At 59.9% G+C, this 23,538-nt stretch overlaps 2 protein-coding genes across 11 annotated transcripts in view; both read left to right on the plus strand.

Annotated features, from left to right (window-relative positions):
- The first annotated feature begins 4,272 nt into the window (after positions 1-4,272).
- DENND6B (DENN domain containing 6B) lies at positions 4,273-17,918 on the plus strand. Of its 5 annotated transcripts, XM_045872271.3 has the most exons (20): positions 4,281-5,138; positions 10,128-10,166; positions 10,241-10,283; positions 10,884-10,996; positions 11,292-11,372; positions 12,030-12,135; positions 12,224-12,303; positions 12,391-12,453; positions 12,712-12,767; positions 13,240-13,362; positions 13,450-13,545; positions 13,651-13,745; positions 13,861-13,926; positions 14,111-14,175; positions 14,275-14,364; positions 14,436-14,489; positions 14,777-14,886; positions 14,998-15,100; positions 15,226-15,300; positions 15,382-17,918. In XM_045872271.3, exons 1-20 carry the CDS (start codon positions 4,977-4,979, stop codon positions 15,502-15,504), a joined length of 1,743 nt encoding a protein of 580 aa, XP_045728227.1. In that variant the 5' UTR covers positions 4,281-4,976; the 3' UTR covers positions 15,505-17,918. The 5 variants fall into 5 exon arrangements, with proteins under 5 accessions (XP_064446503.1, XP_064446505.1, XP_064446504.1 ...); XM_064590434.1 differs by having other exon boundaries at positions 4,274-5,138; positions 12,224-12,453; positions 14,436-14,501; positions 14,777-14,901; positions 15,223-15,300; XM_064590433.1 differs by having other exon boundaries at positions 4,273-5,138; positions 10,128-10,283; positions 10,925-10,996; ... (2 more) ...; positions 14,777-14,901; positions 15,223-15,300.
- Positions 17,919-18,912: 994 nt separating this feature from the next.
- PLXNB2 (plexin B2) overlaps positions 18,913-23,538 on the plus strand; it is a 30,166-nt gene continuing 25,540 nt past the window's right edge. For 3 of the 6 annotated variants that reach the window (XM_045872279.3, XM_064590416.1, XM_064590417.1), the window contains exon 1: positions 18,913-19,064. The gene's annotated coding sequence lies outside the window, so the exon portion shown is untranslated. The remainder of the gene's footprint in view (positions 19,065-23,538) is intronic. The other 3 variants (XM_045872278.3, XM_045872276.3, XM_054506671.2) reach the window with 3 other exon arrangements.

The following is a 23,538-nucleotide window of genomic DNA, read 5'->3' on the forward strand; positions in this document are numbered from 1 at the left end:
CTCAGGGAAGGGAAATCCCCAGCTGCCACCCTCTAGAGATGCCTGTCCCAGCTAAGAGGAGAGGGAAAAAAAGGATGGACAAGCACTGGTGAATCTCCCAGTCCAGAGCCACAGGCTCACTAAAGATGGAAGCCTAATCACAGGACTATAAAGACCTCCTCTCGGGGCGCCTGGGTGGCTCAGTTGGTTAAGCGACTGCCTTCGGCTCAGGTCATGATCCTGGAGTCCCGGGATCGAGTCCCGCATCGGGCTCCCTGCTCAGCAGGGAGTCTGTTTCTCCCTCTGACCCTCCCCCCTCTCCTGCTCTCTCTCTCTCTCTCAAATAAATAAATAAAAATCTTAAAAAAAAAAAAAAAAGACTTCCTCTCTCCCCACACTTCACTGTCACATTACTAAAAGCCTATTTATAGCAGTTCCTTTCACCCAGTACATCATGTCTGACTATCAAGAAAAATTACAAGGCAAACTACACAATTAAAAAACACAATGAAAAAACCCACAATTTGAAGAGACAGAGCAAGTTTCAGAACAGACATGGCAGGGATGTTGGAATTATCAGAGCAGAAATATAAAACACTGATTAATATGCTAAGGGCTCTAATGGATAAAGTAGACAGCATGCAAGAACAGATGGGCAATGAAAGCAGAACAACGGAAATCCTGAGAAAAAACAACAACAAAATGCTAGCGAAGACACTGGAGCAGAAATGAAGAATGCCTTTTGTGGGCTTACCAGACAGGACATGGCTGAGCAAAGAATCTCTGAGCTAGAGGATATGTCAAAAGAATCCTTGAAAACTGAAAAATAAAGAGAAAGACTGAAAAAAACAGGAGAGAATATCCAAAGACTATGGGACAACCATAAAAGGTGTAACACACCTGTAATGGGAACACCAGAGGGAAAAGAAAGGCAGGAACAGAAGAAATATTTGAAATCAAGGGTGCCTGGGTGGCTCAGTCGTTTAAGCGTCTGCCTTGGGCTCAGGTCATGGTTCCAGGGTCCTGGGATTGAGCCCCACATCAGGCTCCCTGCTCAGAGGGAATCCTGCTTCTCCCTCTCCCACTCCTCCTGCTTGTGTTCCCTCTCTCACTATGTCTCTGTCAAATAAATAAATAAAATATTTTTTAAATATTTGAAATCATTCTACATGTACAAAAGATTCTAGCCAGTGCAATAAGGCAAGAAAAAAATTAAAGGCATACATATTAGAAAGGAAAAAGCAAAATCATCTTTGTTCACAGATGATATGATTATCTATTTAAAAATCATAAGGAAAGGAGTGTCTAGGTGGCAGATTTAGTTGAGTGTCCGACTCTTGGTTTCAGCTCAGGTCGTGATCTCAGGGTTGTGAGATTAAGCAACATTCCCTCCCCCGCCCCTGCCCCTGCCATGCACTTTCTCTCAAATAAGTAAATAAAAGCTTTAAAAACAATAAAAATCATAAGGAATCTACAAAAAAAAAAAAAAAAAAGCCCTACTAGCAGTAATAAGTAGTTTAACAAGGTCAGAGAATATAAAATCAATATATAAAGAATAGTTATATTTCTATATACTAGCAACAAGCAATCTGAACATTTTTTTAAAAGATTTTATTTACTTGAGAGAGAGAGAGAGCACAAGCAGGGGGGGTGGCAGAAGGAGAGGGAGAAGCAGGCTCTATCCCAGGATCCCGAGATCATGACCCAAGCCAAAGGCAGATGCTCAAGCAACTGAGCCACCCAGATGCCCTGAACATTTTTTTTTTTTAAGATTTTTTATTTAAGGATGCCTGGGTGGTTCAGATGGTTAAGCATCTACCTTCAGCTCAGGTCGTGATCTCAGGGTCCTGGGATGGAGCCTGCTCCCGGCTCAGCGGGGAGTCTTCTTCTCCCTCTGCCTCTCCCTGCTGCTTGTGCTCGCTCTCTCTCTCTCAATGGAATAAATAAAATATTTTTTAAAAGGTTTTTTATTTGGGGGCGCCTGGGTGGCTCAGTCGTTAAGCGTCTGCCTTCAGCTCAGGTCATGATTCCAGGGTCCTGGGATCGAGCCCCGCATCGGGCTCCCTGCTCCCTGGGAAGCCTGCTTCTTCCTCTCCCACTCCCCCTGCTTGTGTTCCCTCTCTCGCTGTGTCTCTTTCTGTCAAATAAATAAAATCTTTAAAAAAAAAAAAAAGGGTTTTTTATTTGGGGCGCCTGGGTGGCTCAGTCGTTAAGCATCTGCCTTCAGCTCAGATCATGGTCCCAGGGTCTTGGGATTGTGTCCTGCATCAAGCTCCCTGCTCAGCGAGAAGCCTGCTTCTCCCTCTCCTACTCCCTCTGCTTGTGTTCCCTCTCTTGCTGTCTGTCAAATAAATAAATAAAATCTTAAAAAAAAAAAAGGTTTATTTATTTATTTATGGGGGGGAGCAGAGGGAGAGGGAGAAGCAGCCTCCCCTACTGAGAGCCGGATGCTTAACTGACTGAGCACCCAGGTGCCCCTGAAAATTTTTAAGAAAAAAATTCCATTCACAGGAAAAGTGTAGGTGAGTGGATGGGTGAAATAGGTGATTGGAATTAAGAGTACACTTACTGTGATGAGCACAGAGTAATGTATAGGATTGTTGAATCACTATATTGTACACCTGAAACTAATATAATACTGCATGTTAATTATACTTAAAAAAAAAGAAAAAATCCATTCACAATTGTATCAAAATGAATAAAATTCTTAGGAATAAATCTAACAAAAGAAGTGTGTACAAAAAAGAGTTGATGCAGCAGTCTAAACACTTATCGTTAGAAACACCCTGCCTAACTTAACCCTTGGCAGGCATCTGGGAACCTGGATTTCAGGAGAGTTCCCATCACTCCAAAAAAGTGATCAGAGTGGTTCATAATGTATAAACTGTACAAACAATATGATTTAAAAAATTTTTTTAAAGATTTTATTCATTTGCCAGAGAGAGCACATGTACAAGCAGGGGGAGCACAGGCGGGGGAGAGGCAGAGGGAGAAGCAGGCTCCCTGCTTAACAGGGAGCCAGATGCGTAACTTGATTCCAGGACCTGAGCTGAAGGCAGCGGCTTAACCAACTGAGCCACCCAGGCATCCTAAACAATATGATTTATACTGACTATCCGTTTTCTTTCTGGGTTATCTGGAATTTGCGCAGGTACCAGGCAGAGACTGCCTATCTGACCAGCCCTGTAGTGAGTTGAATGGTGCTCCTTCCCCTAAAGATATATCCACCTAAAACCTGTCAATGTGACCTGTGGAAAAGGTCTTTGCAGATGTAATTAAATTAAGGACCTTGAGATAGATCACCCTTGATTCGGGGTGCGGGGGGGAGGGGTCGGCCATCCTAAATCCAAAGACAAGTGTCCTTCTAAGAAAAAGCAAGAAGACGGGCGCCTGGGTGGCTCAGCTGGTTAAGCGACTGCCTTCGGCTCAGGTCATGATCCTGGAGTCCCGGGATCGAGTCCCGCATCGGGCTCCCTGCTCGGCGGGGAGTCTGCTTCTCCCTCTGACCCTCCCCCCTCTCATGTGCTTGCTCTCTCTCATTCTCTAATAAATAAATAAAAAATCTTAAAAAAAAAAAAAAGAAAAAGCAAGAAGACACAGAGGACAAGTTGATGTAAAAACAGAGGTAGAGATTAGAACGATACATCTACACTCCAACCAAGGTTTGCAGGCAGCAATCGGAAGTGAACAGAGAGGTCTGGAACAAATTCTTTCTCGCAGCCTCCAGAAGGAACCAAACCTGCTGACACCTTGATTCCCGACTTCCGCCTCCCAAACTGTAAGACAACACATCTCTGTTGTTTTAAGCCACCTAGCTTGTATCCATTTGTTACAGCAGCCTTAGGAAAGAAACAGGAATTCCTGGTAAGCCTCTCTAACGAACTTCCCTGGTCGGCAACATTTCACACCCTTTATCACAACTCATTGGGCCATTTAAGCGCCCCCTCTGGGACTCCACTGAGAGAGGACCCTGGAGGCCGGAGGCTGGTTGACTCCGGCCTGGGCTAGCTCAGCCTAACTTTGGAGCGCGAGCTTTCACACAAACTCAACACAAACGGCACGTCTGAGCGGGTAAGTTACGGTCTTAGCTCCAAGCCTGCCCTTCGGCGGTGTGGGCTGCTGGGGCCTCTGCAGCCACTTCTCGGGGGACACGCTTCTGCAGGCAAGGCTCTGCCCCGTGCGAGCGCTCGAGGGCGACGGGAGGCCAGAGAGGGGCGGGGCCTTGGCCGGCAACCTCGCGTCTCCGTCGCGGCGCAGGTGGCTCCAACGAGTCGTTACAGGCATTCTATTCGGTTTCGACCCACAGGCCTGAGCGTGCAAGGCTGCCAACCGGGTCACAGCGGGGGAGCGCCGGCCGCAAGAGGAGAGGCAGAGGCGGGCACGGCCCCGGAGACAACGAGGCCCCGCTCAGTGTTCGGATACGAGCCCAGGACCCGACACCCTGTGCGGACCCCACACCTCGAGGCGACCCGAGGGAGAACAAGGGCGGGAGACCCGGAGTCGCTACCAACGTTCCAGCTGGGCTGGGATTCGTGTCAGGCGGCTGGCAGGGTGTCAGCAGCGACCACGCACTTCGGTGTGAGAGCCGGCCGCGCACGCTCCCGCCAGCCTCCACGCCACACCCTTCCGGGCTTCCCGGCTCGTCCGAGCGGCGCCCCCGGAAGCCCCAACCCCCGCCTGACCCGACTTCCCAGGTCTCCCACGGCGCCGCCACCGCCCTCCCGGAAGTCCCTCCTCCCGGCTCTGGCCGCTCTGGCCCGAGCGGGCCCTTCTCGCTGGTGGGCTGGGCGCCGCCCCGCCGCACGGCGCTCTTCCGGCCGCCAGGGGCGCGGAGGCCGTGCCAGGGCCCCTCTGGCCCGCGGCGGCCGCTCTACTGCTCCGCGGCGCGGTCCCTTCCGGTGCCGAGGCCACCGCCTCCGGGCTGTTCCCCCGGCAACGGCTCGGAACCGTTCCCCCGGCAACGAGCGGCGGGCGCAGTCCCCGCAGCCCCCGCAGCCATGGACGCGCTGTCCGGCGCCGGGCCTCGCCGGGCTCGCGGCCGCCTGGGCGCGGCGTCCCCCGGAGCGCGGGCTGCGGCGGCGCCCTGGGCGCGCTTCTCGGCCTGGCTGGAGTGCGTGTGCGTGGTCACCTTCGACCTGGAGCTGGGCCAGGCGCTGGAGGTGAGCGGGGCGGCCGGGCGGCGGCGGCGGCGGCGGCGGCGGCGGGCCGCCGGCAGCCCGGGAGCCGTCTGCGCGGGAGGAGCCCTCGAGCCGACCCCCCGGGCGGCTCTTCCTCCTCCGAAGCCCTGCGCCGGACTCCCCCCCGGGATGCAGGAGACGGGGGCCCTGCACGGGGCATAACCAAAGGGGTGCTCTTGACTTTTCCTGGAAAATCCGCCTCGTCTTTCCCCTCCCCCCACGAGCCGCGGGACCTCCTCCGCTCGGGTGCTCCGGCCAGAACCCCGGGGGTCAAGCAGCATTCGAGACGCGTTAGCTCTGTTGCTGTCCCCCCCCGACTGTCCTTCAGAGTCCGAGCTTTGTGGCTCTCCTGCTTAAAATCCTCCCGCACCTGCTCGTTCATTTAGAATCGGACCCGGCCTCCTTGTCCCTTTCCAGCCACGCCCGCCTGCCTTCTGTTGGCCAGCTGCGCCCCCCTCGCCGGGCCTGGGGAGTTTCCATCCTGGGCCGCTTCCCTTCCTCCATGCGGCCAGGGGGGAGGGAGGCCTCCCTCAGGCCCGTCGGAATGGGCTTGCCTCCGCCCCGAAGGCCGGGGCGCAACACCGGGAGCTGTGGAGGGCTAGGCTTCGCCACACTGTCGGAAGGAGCTTTCTGAGAGCCCGAGAGCTAGGACACCCGTGACCGCAGACGGCTGCGATGAGGCTGAACCGCCTTTTCCGGGAAGCCAGGGCAGTGGTGGAGGGAAGGGGTGTGTTCTCAGGCTTTGCTGAACCCCGAGAGGCTGTGGGAAACCCGAGTCTTCTAAACAGGAGGGGCCGACCCTTACGGAGGACTTTTGCAGCCCAGCCCTGTGCCCGGCTCTCTGTGGACACCCCATTCCAGCACAGCCATCCCCACCAGGTGTGCATTACTGGGGTAGCCCCACTGGTCCGAGAGGCCTGAGCAGAGACCTGAGACGATCTGCCCCGTGTTACAGAGCCCACATTCTTGCCGTTGCCCAAATTGCTCCTCAAAAAATCACACGAGAAGTTAAGAGATTCTCCTGCTTCCTTAAGGCATTCTCCCGTACATCTTTCTAGAATTTAACCATTTAGAAAGCTAATTCTAGGCGAGTACTACTTTTTTTTTAAAAGATTTTATTTATTCATTGGAGACACAGAGATATATAGAGAGAGAGAGCATGAGCAGTGGGAGAAGCAGAGGAAGAGGGAGAAGCAGACTCCCCGCTGAGCCAGGAGCCCGATGTGGGGCTCGATCCCAGGACCCTGGGATCATGACCTGAGCCGAAGGCAGACGCTTAACGACTGAGCCACCCAGGCACCCTAGGCGAGTACCATTAAAGGCTCCGTGTGCTTGGGCTTTGGAGCCTTTGGTGAGGTGACACAGCCCTGGCAGGGGGTGTTGGGGACCCAGGGCCCCTCTAAATCACCAAGTCTATGTGGGAATTGGGCCATGAATCTATCAGACAATCCTCATCAGGTTTGCCTCTTGATCGGGGGTTATTTCAGTTGAACCTTACAGGTTTTGAGAAGCACCTGCCCCATGCTCACTTATTCACAGCTTGGACTACCTGAGCACCACAAACACCCCAGCATTGTACGAGGTGCTGGGCTGCCTTCCAGGAGCTCGTGGCCCACAGATGCTCTGTGGACAAATGCAGCTCAGAGGAAGAGGTAGGGCATGGCCAGTCTTGGAGGGTGGTACGGGGGCAGCCGGGCAGGGGAGAAGAGCCTGCTTCAGGTAACCCCTCCCTCAGAAAAGCCAGCAAAAATAAAGGCAAGGAGCTGTCCACTCGTTCATCCAATAAACCAAGTGCTGAGCAGCCAGGCCCTACAGCAACAGTGCTGGACACGGGGAATGCAGAGTTAGGCGAGAAGACAAGGCCCTGCCCTCCAGGAGTTCACATTCTGTGCTAGAGACACAGTGGTTCAGGACCCCCAGCGCACACAGGCTATGGGGGGGAGGGGGGATCCAAGCCAATAGGTACACTGAAGCCTACAGGTGACGCAGAGGAGGGCAGGCAAGGCCTTGGGGGATGGGGGGGACAAGAACGTGTGGATCAGCTGAGGAGAGGGTCTGGCTCCGTCATCCCAGCTCTCTGCATCCCAGCACATCTGGGAAGCCTGTGGAGTGAACTCTGGCTGGAGGGCCCAAAGAGGCTCTCTGCACTGGGGTGTTCATGTCCTCCCAGGACATAGCTCCTACACTGCACAGTCCAAGGACCCTTTACGGTCGTAAAAATTATTGACTCCAAAAAGCTTTTTGTATGGGTCATACCTATCAATGTTTACTGTGTTAGAAGTTAAAACTGAGAAAATTAGAGGCGCCTGGGTGGCTCAGTGGTTAAGCATCTGCCTTCGGCTCAGGTCATGATCCCAGGGTCCTACTCAGCCGGGAGCCTGCTTCTCCCTCTCCCACTCCCCCTGCTTGTGCTCGCTCTCTAGCTGTCTCTCGCTCTCTGTCAAATAAATAAAATCTTTAAAAGAAAAACTGAGAAAACTTAAAATACTTACTAAGGTATTGTAAAAAAAAAAAAACAAATGCTGTATGTGTTAATATAAATATTTTCTTGAAAACAACCATATTTTCCAAAACAGAATTTAGTATCATGTGACACTTTCACAAACCTTTTTTTTTTTTTTTTTTTTAAGATTTTATTTTTATTTAGTGAGAGAGTGCACGTGAGTGACTGGGCGGAAGGGCAGAGGGAGAGGAAGAGGATCTTAGAATCCTTGCTGAGCATGGAGCCTGATGTTGCGGGCCTTGAACTCAGGACCCTGAGGTCATGACCTGAGCTGAAACCGAGAGTCGGATGCTTAACCCCCTAAGCCACCCAGACGCCCCCTACTTTTATAAACTTTTTTTTTTTTAAGAATTTATTTATTTATTCATGAGAGACAGAGAGAGAGAGAGAGAAGCAGAGGGAGAAGCAGGCTCCCAAGGAGCAGGGAGCCCAATGCGGGGCTCGATCCCAGGACCCTGGGATCATGACCTGAGCCGAAGGCAGATGCCCAACCGTCTGAGCCACCCAGGCGCCCCCTTTTATAAACCTTTTAAGCATCTGGTCAGATAGAAGAGAGCTGGATCCCCACATCAGCTTCTGCTGTGTATCCTGTGATAGTGTGTGGTGCAGCCTCTGGGAACAGCCTTGCACACAAGTAACAGGATGAGCGTGAAGGAGGCAGCTTTGACCTCGCGGAGTCCTAGGGCTCTCTAGGACACTGAAGCACTGTCCTAGAGAGGTGCCTTCTTGAAGGACACGTGGCCGCATCGGTCTTCCTCGGGGATGGCTGAGCTCCAGGAGCTGCACTGGTGCTGGCTGGCTCAGCAGAAACAAGGCCCTCGTGGGCCTGGGAGGATGGGGTCCTCGGGCAGCACAACTCTTTGCTTTCTGCCTCTCTGACGGTCGGCTGCATTCCTTTCCTCCTTGAGGCATGGCTCAACTTGGCCTTCCCTTTGGTCTCTGCTCCCAGGAGAAGCTGCACCAGGCCATAAACATGGGTTCCCTGGCCATGGATGCAGAGGCCAACATGGCCTGCTTTGATGCTGCAAGACTCCTGTGGCTGGCAGACCAGATTCGGACCCCTGACCGCAGTGTGAGGCCCGTTGCCCCAGCTGCCAGGCACCCGCCTTTCCTTGGCGCTCTTTGACCGACACCTGAGGGCTCGGCTGAGTGGTCCTGTGGCCCCTGCCCCTCTTGGGGCTGTCCCAAGGTGCCTCTGTGGGTTCGGTCCCATAGACAAATTCTTTTCAGCTCCCGTCCCTTCTCTTGACCCTTCCTTCGTGTTGCCTCCTGAGCTGACATCTCCTTGATGTTTCTACACGACCTTCCTGTTCTGTTCTACCTCCAAGATGTGTTTTCAGGCACATCGCAGATACTGTATTTGGTGAGGGTGTACTCGCTGCCACGGCCAGGAGTCCCTGTCCTCAGGACACTGGTATGTGGCAGAGGGGACAGAAGAGGGGCACAGTGGCAAGCCCGAGCAAAAAGGACAAGAAGCCACATCATTCCAGCATGGCACTGCCCTCTATCTGGGGGTTCAGGCAACACCCCAGGAGAAGCCTCGTTTCAGCTGAAACCCAGCTCCTCTTAGTGTTGAATTTTGGAGGACAGGGCAAGTAGGGGCTGCATGCATGCAAGTCCGTGGCTCCTGACCCCCTGTGGACTCCCAGCACTGCCCCTTCCGGAGAGCACAGGCCAGGGCAGCAGCAGAGCCCAAGGCACCCAGCTCCCCAGAAGACACCTCAGAGGCCCACTGGGAGTGAGGGCTATGGGGCCCCCTGCCTTTTTGGTATCCTCTAATGAAATCCGTTCTGGCCTTGGGCCTGTGCATAGAGCTGCTGAACCTGAGAGCCAGGCCTCAGCCCGCTGCTCCTCTAGGGTGTGGCCTGCTGCTAGATCCCTGAGGGCCTGCTGCTGACCCTGCTGGGGCCCAGGGTGCTCTCCTAGGGTTCCTGCTCCAGGGGGGGTACAGGCCAGAAGATCCCGGGTCCCTGACTAGTGGAGGTTGGGGTGACAGCACTCAAGGTGCTATCAACGGGCAGGGGTGCCACGGTCTTAGTGACATCTGAGGCAAGACCAGGACATGAGGAAGCCAGCCAGGCGCCATCTCGGGGAGCAAGCCTGGGGGAATGGTGCAGCCCAAGACCCTCTGGATGAGTAGAGGTGTCCCGGAGGTGGAGGGAAGGGGAGGCAGAGGCCAGCAGGCAGAGCCCTGTGATCACACTCGAGATAGGAGGCCACGGGAGGGCTCTCAAAACCACCTTCTGAAGCTGGGGGACAAATGTTGGGGACAGGAGAGGCGGGGAGGCCCGACCACAGTCTGCCTGAGGGGTATGAGGAGGAGTTGGGGAACTCCCAGGTGCGGTAGCCAAGACAAGGGAAGGATAGAGTGGTCTCATGCTGAAAGGGCCCAGAGGAGGAGGCAGGGGCAAGACCAGCATTGCACCCGCTGCCCAGCTGATGGTACCAAGTGCTCTGTGTCCCTGCAGCTGGTGTACCCCAGTGACTTCCGGCTCACGGACAAGGAGGTGGGTCCTGGCCCTCCTGGGAGCAGACGTGGCCCTGAATTGAGCCGGCCCTCACCCAGTTTCCTGTGTTTCAGAAAAGCAGCATCTGCTACCTGTCCTTCCCTGACTCCCACTCAGGTAGGCAACCCCAACTGGGACGTGGGCTCTGGGGCTGGGGGTGGGGAGTGGGTAACAGGAAGAAGGTGGGAAATATGGCTGTCCAGGAGCCCCTGTGGCCTGGGCCTGGGCATGACCACCACCAGCATCACTGCTTGTCCATGCCAGCCCCACTCCCTGCTCCATGGAGACACCCAGAACTCCACACTGCAGCAGCTGTGGTCAGGTGCCCCCGATTTTCAAGGAAAGAGTGTCTCTGGGCAGAGTGATCAGTGGGGTCTGGTCCCCTTCATCCCACCACAGGGGCCACCAGGAACTGGGTCCTGGCCTTTGCTCTTCTCTGGGGCTTAGGTGTCCAGGCAGCCCTGTTTTTCTGTCACAGACCAGCTGACTGGGCCCCACTGGGGTCTCCCAGTGTCCCCCCTGTGCTAGCTGACTGTACCGACGTGTGCTGTGTTTATTTTGAAACGCTCAGGTACAGGAATTAGGGCACAGCCTTCCTCGAAGGCTGGGCTTTCTCCCTGGGGCGTTTACGGCCCGGTCTCTGGTCCCCTCCCCGGCATGCTGGCAGGAGAGGTCCCAGCCCTGACGTGGGCTGGTGGGGGCTGCCTCCCCTTCCAGGCTGCCTCGGAGACACTCAGTTCAGCTTCCGCATTCGGCAGTGTGGCGGACAGAAGAGTCCATGGCATGCCGAGGACCAGCACTACAACAGTGGGGCGCCCATGTCGTTGCAAGTGAGTGTGGGCAGCCTCTCCCCAGAGGCCAGGGTTGGGCAGCAAGCCCCGCCACCCCGTGGGACCGGCACCCCAGCCTGCCTTGCGGGTGGGCTAGCTCTCCCAGGCCCCTGAGCTACTGACCACTGTCCCTGCAGAGATGTTCTCTGTCAAGGTGTTGGCCACCTGCTGAGCCAAGGACCCCCAGGCCTGACCCCATGGCTGGAGAGAGCTATAGCAGCCTTGGCAGGGGGTCTGGGTGGGCGGGAGGGAACCTGGGCGGTGGACTCGACCTGGCTGACACTGTTCCTTCCAGAGGGAGCCAGCACACTACTTTGGCTACGTGTACTTCAGGCAGGTGAAGGACAGCTCCATGAAGAGGGGCTACTTCCAGAAGGTGAGCCACCTGACTGCTCTCGGGTGGTGCTGCTGTGAGGCAGGGCTGGTGGCCATCAGGCTAGGGGTCCTGAGCCTCCAGAAACGCCCACTCCTCCTGAAGCCCCTGGCCACTCGGCACTGGGCAGAACTTACTGCCCTGGGCCAGGTAGGCTGCCCTGCCTGGGCAGCAGGTGAGGGGTTGGGGGATGGGTGCACCCAGCTCTCCTGCTGGCCCTTTGGGGAGTGGGCCCTGCTGCCCTGCCTTGCCCAGCACAGCACCCTGGCCCTCCGTCTCTGAGCTCAGGATATCCCTGCTCCTTGCTGCTGACTGGGGAGGGGCCCTTGCCACACGTTCAAGATTAGGACAACTTCCATCTTGAACTCAGACACCATAAGCAAAAGCTGCTTGGCTCCTAGGGAGATCATCCCAGAAATCTTGGCCATGTGCATTTCCCTCTGAAGGCCCAGGGCCCAGCTGTCATCTGAGGTTTCCCTGCCTTGTCTGAGGCAGGCTTTGGGTTTTCTTCTAATAACTCCGGAGTCCAAGTTGGCCCATTCCTGTGGGGTTTGTGGGATGCGCTTCCCTGGGCAGACTCTGGATGAGCCAGGCCTCAGGGGTCCCTGCAGACTCCTGAATGGCCGGGATTCCATCTCACCGGCCCTGTGGGCCCTGCAGTCCCTGGTGCTGGTGTCCCGCCTGCCCTTTGTCCGGCTGTTCCAGGCGCTCCTGAGCCTGATTGCCCCCGAGTACTTCGACAAGTTGGCCCCCTGCCTGGAAGCGGGTGAGTGGCTGTCAGGTGCTTTCACTGTCCTGGCCGTGGCCCCCAGTGGCTTCAATGGGCTCCTGACGCTGGTCCCCTATGTCCACAGTGTGCAATGAGATTGACCAGTGGCCAGCCCCTGTGCCCGGGCAGACCCTGAACCTGCCTGTTATGGGAGTCGTCCTCCAGGTGAGGGCTGGCCGTCTGGGGAGGAGAGGCCCCAGGTTCACAGAGACACCCATGCCCATCTGGCAGCTACTCCCTTTCGTCCCCCAGGTTCACGTCCCGTCCAGGGTGGACAGGCCTGAGCACAGTCCTCCGAAGCAGTGTAGCCATGAGGTGGGGGCCCTGCTCCTGGGTCGGTGGTGCCGCACCTCCCACCTCCCCAGGCCTCCCTGCCCTTGCTAGGGGCCTGCCTGCATCTTGCTGTGGGGCTGGGCGCCCCCCGCCATCTCCAGTGCTGTGGGGATGGGGGTGGGGAGCTGTGCAGGGCAGGGGCTGTAGCCCCCAGGGGTCTCCTGGGGTGAGAGGTGCTACTTGGGGCTTGCGGGGTGCCAGCCTTGCCCTCGGCCTGACCCCACCCACCCCTCCTCTCAGAACCTGCTGCCCGCCCCCGTGGTCCTCACCAGCGTCCACGAACTGGACCTATTCAGGTGAGGCCTGAGTAGGTGGTCAGGGGACCTGTGAGGTAAAGCCTGTGCAGGGTGGGGGCTTCCAGAGGAACTGCTATCAGAAGTGAACCCTTGGCCAGTTCCGTGAGGGAGAGTTGTGCAGGAGAGAAGCCCAGGGCCCTGCTGCCTCTGCCCAGAGGGCAGGAAGGTGTCAGAAGTCAGGTGCAGGGAAGGGAGCTGCTGCCCTGGGAGATACTCGCTGCTCCTCCCCAGGCAAGTCTGTGAGGGAGCCAGGCTTCGGAGACCGAGCTGCCCAGTGCTGCCGGCTTACGCGTGGGGGTGCGGGGCCAGGTGCATCGTCGGAGTGTGGGGCGGCCCTAAGCACCCCCTCAGCATCTTCAGATGTCCTCGCTCCTTTCCTCCAGGGCAGTGTTCACCTAGAGCTGGACCTGCCGGGGGGAGGGAGGGCCAGGGCTGGGAGCCCCCACCCCTGCTGACCGGAGGCTGGCACTAGGTGCTTCCAGCCTGTGCTGACCCACGTGCAGACTCTGTGGGAGCTTATGCTCCTCGGGGAGCCCTTGGTGGTCCTGGCACCCTCGCCCGCCATGTCCTCAGAGATGGTGCTGGCCTTAATCAGGTAGGCTGGGCGGCAGAGGGAGGGGGTCGGGGGCACCCGAGCGGCCCTGGCTCTGCTTATAGCTCGGGCTGCGCCCCCGCCCCGCAGCTGTCTGCAGCCCCTCAAGTTCTGCTGTGACTACCGCCCCTACTTCACCATCCATGACAGCGAGTTCAAGGAGTTCACCACGCGCACGCAGGCCCCGTAAGTGCCCTGTCCGTGCCCCATCCTCCACCTGGGCTCCACCACCCTGGGCCTGCCTCTGCCCCTTCTCTCTCTCTCTCTCTCTCTCTTCTCTCCTCTCTCTAGACCAAACGTGGTTCTGGGAGTCACAAACCCTTTCTTTATCAAAACACTCCAGCATTGGCCCCACATCCTCCGTGTTGGAGAGCCCAAGATGTCAGGTGAGGCTGGCCTGTCCTCTGCCCAGGGGACCTGGGGAGGTGGGGCCTGGAGGGCTCTGAACCTGTGGCGGGTGGGGCTGCGGCACTGAGGCCCAGAACTGGGTGTGTTCTGCAGGGGATCTTCCTAAGCAGGTCAAGCTGAAAAAGCCCTCTAGACTGAAGACGCTTGACACCAAGCCAGGTGTGTGCCCCTTGGGCCGGAACCCCTCCTTCTCCAGAACCCAGGGAGTGGGCTCTGAGTTCTCAGGGAACCTTCTCTGCTTCACCCGGTTGGAGGTGGGCATAGATGTGCAGTCCCAGCCAAAGGGGGTGGGGCTATAGGGGGGAGCCCCTTTGGGACAGGGCCAGCTCTGCCCTCCTGCCAGGCCTCTACACCACGTACTCGGCCCACCTCCACCGGGACAAGGCACTGCTCAAGCGGCTGCTCAAGGTACAGGCTGGGGGAGGCCGGAGGCGGGCGTAGGGGGTGTGTGCTTGCTCTTTGTAAAGAGCTGCATTGGAGTTGAGCCCGTGCCTGCCCTTCCCTTAGGGGCTGCAGAAGAAGAGGCCCTGGGACACACAGACAGCTCTGCTGAGACGGCACCTCCTGGAGCTCACGCAGAGCTTCATCATCCCCCTGGTGAGGCCCAGGGCAGGAGGGGGATGGGGGTGGAGGGCCATGGCCCCAGGCTCACTCCCCTCCCCCACCAGGAGCACTACATGGCCAGCCTCATGCCCCTGCAGAAGAGCATCACACCCTGGAAGGTGCGGATCCAGGTGGCAGTCTGGGGAAGGCCTGGGAGGGAGGGAGGGAGGAGGTCACGGGGTGTGCAGGAGTCCAGGGCTCTAGTCTGTCCCCACACATGCCAGACATCCCTCATAGGACAGAAAAAGGGGGGCCACACATGAGGGGCTCTGTCCCGGGAAGGGTGGGGGCTGTGGGTCCTCACGTGGCTGAGGAGTGTGGCAAGGAAGGGTCCTGGCCAGCTGAGGGGCAGGGCTTGTGAGGCTGTGTCCCCCACCAACCTGGGCTCACCAGGCCCCTGTCTCAGACTCCTCCCCAGATCCGCCCTTTCCGCCAGGACGACTTCCTGCGTAGCCTGGAGCACGCCGGGCCCCAGCTCACCTGCATCCTCAAGGGCGACTGGTTGGGCCTCTACAGGTGGGTGGATGGCAGGTAGGGTCCTGAGGCTCCTGCGGTGGTTGGTGCAGACTGTCCTTGCACACGGGGTCATGGGGTCAGCCCACAGCTGCTGCATCTTGCTACCCACAGGCGGTTTTTCAAGTCCCCCCACTTTGACGGCTGGTACCGGCAGCGGCACAAAGAGATGGCCCAGAAGCTGGAGGCCTTGCACCTTGAGGCTATCTGTGAGGCGGTAAGGGGGAGCTGGGGCTGGGGGAGGAGGTGGGGGCATGCATGCCCAGAGCAGGGGCTGGGGGGCGGGGCACAGGGGCAGAGTGCGGGCCTTGGTGGTGGACGGCTCCATCTTGTCCCCAGCAGAACATCGAGACTTGGATGAAGGACAAGTCTGAGGTGGAGGTCGTGGACCTGGTCCTGAAACTTCAGGAGAAGCTGGTGAGATGCCTCCTGGCCCTGTCCAGCCTCCACCAGCCAGACGTGGAGGCCACCTGCCCCTGACCACCGCTGCCCCTGCAGGTGCAGGCGCAGGGCCACCAGCTCCCGGTGAAGGAGACAACACTAGAGCGGGCACAGCTGTACATCGAGACGGTCGTCGGCTCTTTGCCCAAGGACCTGCAGGCTGTCCTGTGCCCTCCCTAGGACAGGGCCAAGGGGCGAGGCCCAGGGGCCCGGGTCTGGCCAAGCTTCCTTGTCCTCGGTGAGCGGTGGCCCCAGCCAGGCCCGAGCTCCCGACCCGAGCTCCCTGCAGCCGCTGTCTGGCCGTGGCCCCCCCGTCGGCACGCATGTTGTTTCAGCAGTAAAGGTGGCATTTGGAACCACAGCCTGGCCCCTGACTGTTGGCGGATCACGTGCTGGCCAGAGCCTTACCCCCCCCTGGGTCCCACCTGCCTGCTGCAGGGCCCCAAGGCTGGGAGGCGGGGCTGGCTGGGCACAGGGCCACCCGCCCCCTGTGGTGCCCACCTGCCCAAGCCCTGGGGCCCCAGGCCTGTATTTGATGTGTACTTTAGCCCCACCAGGCCGCCCAGCCCAAGACGGAAGGAGGCAGCTGTTGGGCGGACACCTCTTCTCACATGGCCAGCTCCCCGTCTGGCGGGGTGCGGGGGGACCAGGATGCTTGGCTCTTAAGGTCATTGGCTGGGGCGGGGCAAAGGCCTGTTTGCGGGCGGAGCTCTGCCCTGTACTTCGTTGGGAGGCTGCCAGGAGGGTCTGGGGCATCGTCCGGGGTCCCACTCTTGGAGCACCCCGCCGGCCCCCTCCCGTGTGCTCTGCCCAGTGCTGCTGCTTGTCTGACAGGCACTCGAGCTGCCTCCCTCCCATGTGTCCATCCACCCCCACGTGCAGCCGGAGGGGTTTGGACTCTAGACTTGCTGGAGGCCCTCAGCCGCAGCCCTCCTCAGCTGCCGCAGCCTGGAGCAGCAGGCTCCTCGGCACGGAGCGGGAGGGCCCTCAGAGGTGCTCACCCCCCAGTGCGGCACCGTGCCGTGCTGGGCCCAGCGGAACCCAGTGGCTTAGCACAGGGTGACGGCATCGTCAGCCAGTGGGAGGGTGGGCGTGCGACGCGAACCCAGCGTTGTGAGCCTGCAGGTAAGTCTCCCGACCTCCAGCCTCACCTCAGACCCCTCATCTGAGCGGCGAGGCTCTGTGGGTGCCTGACCGGGCTCTGCCCCACGACGCCTGAACAGGGCTCGGCCGTCTCCCTGCGCACAGGCCCGGGGAGGTGCCAGCCCTGCTCTTGAGTGGCTGCAGAGGGTGCTCACTGGCCGTGGCTCTCCCTGCGCTGAGCTTGGCAGGGCCACGGGGTGTATGGCGTGGCTCTCAGAAACGCTGCTTTCGACTCGTCCACCTGACAGTGGCCTAGGACAGCCTGTCTGAGCCCCATGTGGGGCAGGGTCCGAGGGCATGGCTTTTAATGGAACAGAACAGAATAGAGCCCGACAGGGGCAGTGGACCCAGGTTTGCAGACGAAACAGGCTGGAGCTGGGGAGTGGGGGGCCCCATGTTGGCCCAAGATGCCACTCTGGGCAGCCTGCCCTGGCTGTCTGGTGTGGAGGGGTGACCTCCTCACCTGGGGCGTGGTCTTGAAGAGGGTCTGCAAAGATGCCAGCACCTTTCTTGTGGCTGGCTGGTACGTGTGCGTGCCCTCTAGGGCCAGGGCCAGTCCCAGGCCCCCCGAGCGCTGTGGCTGCAAGGTGTGTGGGAGGCTTGGGAAGTTGACCTGGGCCCCGCTCACAACGGTGACCCCAGACATCACTCTAGCTTGTGCTTGAGTGTCCAAGCACTGGGCAGCCACTTCACGTGGTTTTCGGAGGTCTGCTGCAGGGAAGGGGCTGTGAGGGGGTCTCCTCCAAGCTGCCAGGGACCTTGGCCACCATCAGTCCAGGATGGCCCAACCAGGTTCCCCCAATCCCCCGAGTCCCCCTCCTGGGGATTTGAGGGCTGTGGTTGGGGCCCCATGGCTGTCCCTCACAGCAGTTCATCCTAAGGACCACTGTGGGCAGGAGCTCTGGGGAGGGACTCTGGGCAGGGTGGGCAACGCGGCCCAGGGTGGAGAACCCAAGGCTGAAATGGAGAGGTGTGAGGGAGCATGTCTCCTGGAGTGCCTGGAGCCATGAAGGGTCCGTCTTCCTCACAGCCTGACCTCTCTGCACAGAGGTAGCTTCGGGTGGGGGCTCCGTGGGAGCCGGGCATGAAGTCCTGCCGGCTCCATTGTGTCCCCCACGAGCTCCCTTGTTCCCTCCTGGGATCAGGCCAGCCCTGATTTGGCTGAGTTTCTGTCCCCCAGCAGGACCGCAGCAGACAGTGAAGGGGAGGGGGCAGGAGGGCCCCCAGAGGCAGGAGCCAACTGGTCCAAGAGGGTGTTGTGCTTGCTCGCTGAGACCTCTTGAGGTTGGAGGGGCTGTGTGCTTGTGGCCGTGGAGGACTTGTCAGCCACACCAGGGACAGGAAGGACAGTCCTCACCCCCATGCTTCCTGTGCTTTATTTAAAGATTCCCTTTTAGTCTGGGATAGTGGCCTTCCCACATTTCTGGTATTAAAATGTCCTTCAGTGACAATGCCTGTCTTTTAGCTTCCTTTTTTGATTAAAAAAAAAAAGTTGGCCTTCTTGTCAGACCCTGGTCATTTTAGGGGTCCTCTGCAGTGGAGATTGGGTGGGCCTTGGTGTGAATGTGGTTCAGGGCTGAAGGAGGGAAGGTTTGGCTTGGTTGGTTGGGGGTGGCCAGCAGCTGAGATGTTGGGAGGACTGAAGGACATGCTCCTAATGCTCCTAAGGGCTTCATCTGGTTGGAGTTCTTGATCACTGGGGGCAGGTCTCAGGGTGGAGGGAGCTGGAGGGTGTGGAGGGGACAGGAGGAAGTGAACAGTCTGCAAGGAGGGGAGGGCAGCGTTAGAGGGTGTAGGAGTGCCAGTTAGGGTTTGGGCAATAGTCCCTTGTCTTCCCCGGGTCCCCAATTGCTGCTCACCCCACCCGTCCTGTGACTGGAGACTGCAGGTGAGGGGCAGCAAGCGCTCATAGGACAGCTGGCCCCATGGGGAGGGTGCCCACCTCTTCTCAAGTCCAAGCACACAAACCCCTGGTGCTGGTCCTGGGGGCGGGTCCCCAACGGCCCTCTGGGAGGCAGCAGGCGCGCACCTCTAACCCTAAGAGGTTGGGGGGCTGAGGCTCCCGGGAACTGGTCAGGGCGCAGCAGTCCCCGGCCCGCGGGGACAGCAGGGGATGCGGCAGGCCTGAACCCAATCTGGTAGTGGCCCTGGTGCCTGATGGCGCCCGAACCGCGAGGTGGCTGGGGCAGGGGTGGCTGGGGGCGCTCCCAGGTGGTGCCCGGCCCAGGGGCGCGCGCTCCCTGCCCGAGAACCCAGGCTCGAACCCGGCCGAACCTACCCCGCGACGCGGCGGGCTCTCTGTGGCCGCGGGGCGCAGGGAGCGCCCCTCCCTCCTTCCCCTCTCCCCCTCCTTTTCTCCCCCTCTCCTCCCCTCTCCCCTCCTCCCTTCCCGCCCCTCCCTCCTTCTCCTCCGCCTCCTCCCTCTCGCTCCTCTACCCCGCCCTCCCCCTCTCCCCGTCGGGGGCGGGGCCGCTGCTCCCGCGCGCTCCGGCCCCTCCTCGGCCACACAAAGGCCCGTCTCCATGGCAGCCGCGCGGGCCGGAGCGCAGCGCCGATCGCGGCCCGGGCGCCATCGAGCCTCGGCGGCGGACGTGCAGGTACCGCGGTGGGGGTACAGGGCCCACGGTGCGCCCGCGCGGGTCGGGGGGCCTCGCCGTCAGCGCCGCTCGGTCCCAGTCTGCGCGCTCTGGGCACGGGGACCCGGGGCAGCCGCCGCTCCGCGGGCGTTGATCGGGCCTCGGCCGCAGTCCGTGTGCCCTCGGCTCTTCCAGGTGGCCGGCGAGGCCCGCGGCGCCGGGGCGGGTGGGGGAGGTTCGGGCCTGGCCCGGCCGAGGGTCTCCAGCCCGGCGCAGCGCCCTCTGGACCGCTTGGACCCCTTCTGGTTTCCGATCGTCCCTCCCCGCCCATGCCTCCCACCTCTCCAGACACTGAGATCCGTGGGCAGGGCTGCAATTGTCCCTGTTGTGCAAGAGCTCGGGGGCCCCCACCCACCTGCCCCCAGCTCGGCAGCAGTTCAGGGTGGCTGAGCCCAGGCTTCCCCAGGGGGCTGGACCCGCAGTCAGGGCTTAGCAACCCTCCCCCTCTACACCCGCTGAGGCTCCTCGTAAGGACCACCCTGTGATCTCCCTGGTCTCTGCTTGGTTGGGTGTAGAAGGTGGGAGCCAGGGTTCCGGGGTGGGACTAAGGGCAGCTAAGTCCCGGTGGCCCTGGGCCTGCCTTCTCCACAGGGCCTGCTAAGGCGGTTCCTGGTGTCCTTAATTGGCATAGTGTTTAGGTAGACATCCTGGATCCCAGAAGGTCTCAGAACTGTGTGGGTCTGGGGGCATACCTGGTGCCTGGGCCCTCCCTTCACCCTCTGTGACCACCACCTCTGCATGCTTCCTCCTGCAGGAAGCCCTCCTGGCTGGGCTCTTCCCACCCTTCTGTGATCAGGCTGATTAGCAGATTTCTGGGGTCCCTGAACTCGAGCCCCGGAGCTTCCTGCCACGTCACTAAAGCTTCTCTTCCCAGCAACTTGGAAAAGGAAGGAAAGGGTCTATCTGTGTCTACTGTGGCCTGTGGCAGTCGGGGCAAAGCTGGGCCCCAAAGCTAGTGGAATATTTTGGGGCTTGGAGGGTTTTCTGGCCTGTGCCTGCCGCGGGGAGCTTCCTCTTCCATGTTTAACTTAAGCTGGGCCCTGTGGAGAGTGGGGGAGCAGGAGGGTGGAGGGGTGCAGCTTGACCCATGCCCAGATGTTAACGCTGGCGTGGCCTGGAGTTGCCATCTGAGAGTCTGAGAGTTGAACAGCTGGTGGAGAGGCCACTCTCTGCTCTGAGGTGAGGGTCCCCAGGAGGGTGGGGTCAGCTTTGGCCCAGCTGAGCCTGCTGGGTACTTTTGTGGCATGTCAGCTTTTAGGAATTCCCGGGGAAGATTAAGGACAGACAGGTGGGCTCCACAGATCTGAGCCTCCCACCTCTTCCCAGCATACCTATAGAGTGGGGGGGGGCGCACCTTGGTCTAAGGGGTGGGCCCCTCTGTGAGACCTGAGGTCTGGCCAGGGGTTCCTTGCCCCAGGGGGGGAGGGAAGTCACTGAGAAAAACAAGGGTTTGGAATGTGAGTCCCCCCTCCCCCGCCGGCCGCCTGCCAAGAAGGAATTATTTTGGATTATCCAGCCGTGTCCAGCCACCCAAGGGGGGAGGCTGCAGCCCTGGGAGAGGGACCCACTTCCGGGGCTGAGGGTTGAGAGCACCAGGAGGGAGGGACGGGCAAGTCTGGGCAGCTCCACCACCTCCCGAGGCTGCTCAGACCGGTTGGAGGCGGGGTGGGAGGGGATGCGTCACCCTTGGGTTGGAGATTGTAGGCTGCCTTAGCCGACCCTGCTAGCTAGCTTGGAGTGGACCCAGGCCCCTCCAGGGGAGGCCACAGGGCTGGAGGGGCCCTAGATCCTGTCCTCGGGGCCCGGGGGAGGGACCCAGCCAAGGGACCCCTTACCCCAGAAGACTCAGCACTATGGCCTGAAGGTCTCTGAGGCTGCTCTCCATAGCCAGGTTCAGGAACACACCTTGGCGAATTACTCACACCTGGTGCTTCCCAGGGATGACGGGAAGCAGGCAGGGGCGTGACTTAGATTGCTCAGGGTGAGGCGCTGAGGTCTTCTCAGGCTGAACCTCAGGCCACCTTCCTGCACCCCCTCAAGCCCCTCCTCTGACAGTCCAGCCCACAAGTGAGGGGTTCCCCAGGTGAAGAGATCAAAGCCATTAATGGGTACCTGCGAGGAGCTGTCTGGGACACTGCCTCCCCTGTGTGGGCTCCCTGGGTCTGTGCCTGAGTGTGCCCGCCAGCCATGTGCCCAGCAGCCCCTGTGGGGATCACATTGGAGACGCAGAGCCGGCAGCTTGGGCGGAGTGCAGGAAACCCAGGGCCCTGGCCCTAGCCCAGGGGAGTGGAGCAGAAGAGATTGGATTGGACGGCACTGGGGTGGGCTGGCAGCCTGGGGAGGGGTCCATATGGCCTATGCCCATCTTCCCCAAGAGGGCACGGTTGCAGGCATTTGAGCCATCCCAGGACTGAGGCCACTCTGGGAACATGGCATCCTGTTTCCTGCCTTGGACCCACATCTTGGGCCCAGAGCCGAAGATCCCCCTGGGATGCTGGGTGTGGGCAGGGGTGCACTGGTGAGGAGAGGCTGTGGGTGCCAGCGCCCTCCCCTGTGGCCCCTTCTCTGCTCTGGGCGGGGCCACACGCAGGAGCCATGCCCTCTGCCTCCGGGGGCTGTCTTGCTGTGAGTTGCCTCAGTCCCTGCTGCCGCAACAGGTGCCCGGCAGGAGGCCTCATTGGTGGGTGAATAAGCTTTTCTTCCCTGTGGAGGAGACTCCTGTGTCCAGAGCCTGCCTGCCTTGGACACAGGTTTGGGTCTGGGTAAGGCTGGGGGAGGAGGTGAGCAGGTCAGACCTGCCAGAACGCAAGCCCAGGTCTGGCCAGTTGGCGGGGCTTTGGTGGGCCCCTGGCCATAACTTCTGAGGTCAACCCGCTTCCCTGGGGGCTCCCTGGGGGCTAGGCCCTCGCTGAGGGTGGGGGCTGGGCAGAGTCCCTCCTCCAGAGCCTAGTGGGTGTTTGTGTTTGGGGTGGGGCTGTGGGGTGGGGTGGGGCCAGCCTGTAGCTAATTGTCTTTGGACTCAAATTACAGGCTGACGGGCGGGATCAGGGGCCTGTAATTGGCTGGTGGGGTGGGGGCAGCTCCAGGGGGAGCCTCGGAGCTTCTCTTTTCTCCTGTGGTCCCTACACACCCTTCCCCTCCGTGGTTTCACATCTCCTGACAGGCTCCTAGTTCCCTCTGCCTCAAGGCTAGGAGGACCTTGGTCCTCTCAGCTGCCCTGGCCTGGCCAGCCCTGGGTCAGGCCAGCATACAGCTCACCCTGCCTCAGTGGGTCACCTCCGGCAGAGCATTTGAAAGGCTGGGCTGGCCCTTTGCTGTTCTGCTCGCAGGGCCACCTGAGTGGGTCTTCGTTCCTCTGCTCTGTGGTTGATTCACAAACTCGTGACAGTGACTGGACCCAGTCCCCTAGAGGGAGCCTGGTGTAGCCATGGATGGCGATCAGGCTGGTCACAGGGACACTTGCAGGGCTGGCCTGGGCCCAGAGCTGAGCTTCTCTTTCCCACTTTGTCTCTCTCTGTGGTCTCCCCACCCCACCTTCCCACATCTCAGCCCCCCTTCCACACACACAGACTGGGCCTCTCACTGCCACTTCCCACTGTGGCTGGCGCTAGTCTGCCCCAGTGCTTGGTATCTCTGTGCGGGTCTCACCCCCAGCTGGGACCGGGGGCATCTGCAGACAGGGCCGGGCTCGGGGTCCACACCCACGTCCTCAGCCCCTGAGAGGCACGACTTCTGAAGCCTGGTAGTCCCCCGTCATCGTGCTAGGTGACTCCTGGCCCCAGGGCCACGGGGAGGAAGAGGGAAGCCTTTTGGGTGCAGCCTGCATTCTGACCTCAGCTCTGCCATCAGCCCTGCCCTGGACAGGTCACTTTCTGGTACAGAGACCAGACCCCTGGGGCCGTGCCCCCGGCACCTCTGGCACAGCTGGCCAGCAGTTCCCATGTGAGGCTCGGGATGGAGAGGCCCACTGGGGAGCTCAGATCTCTGTGCCCAACGCTGCCCCAGCTGGGCCCCCTTTTCAGGAAAAGCGAGAAAGAGAAAAAGGTTTGATGGTAGTCTTTCAGGATGCCACCTGTATCCACAGAGCATCCGGGCAGGAGCGTCTGCCCCCAAGGCCATTCTGGCCGGCCCTCTGCTCTGGTCTTGTACCCTGAGCCAGCATGCCCCCTTTGCGGGCCATGGGCCATGCGTTGGATGGGGCCTTGCAGGGGTGCCATGGACCCCCTCCCAGCACACCACTGGGCCCCAAGCTGGCTGCTGGAGGCAGAGGCCATCTCGAGAGGCCCCGGCAGGCAGCGTGGGGGACGGGGACAGAGGGTGCTCTTCTCAGCTGGGCCCTCGTGCTGGGAGGAGGAGTGCCCGGCAGGGGCCTGGGAGCAGCCCCGATAGATCAGGCGGCATGGTTCTGTCTGGGGGTGCAGCAGCCTCAGAGGCC

Source organism: Mirounga angustirostris, unplaced genomic scaffold, assembly GCF_029215605.1.
Source record: "Mirounga angustirostris isolate CCGP_5_RB_7025 unplaced genomic scaffold, mMirAng1.0.hap1 SCAF_5, whole genome shotgun sequence".
Classification (NCBI taxonomy): domain Eukaryota; kingdom Metazoa; phylum Chordata; class Mammalia; order Carnivora; family Phocidae; genus Mirounga; species Mirounga angustirostris.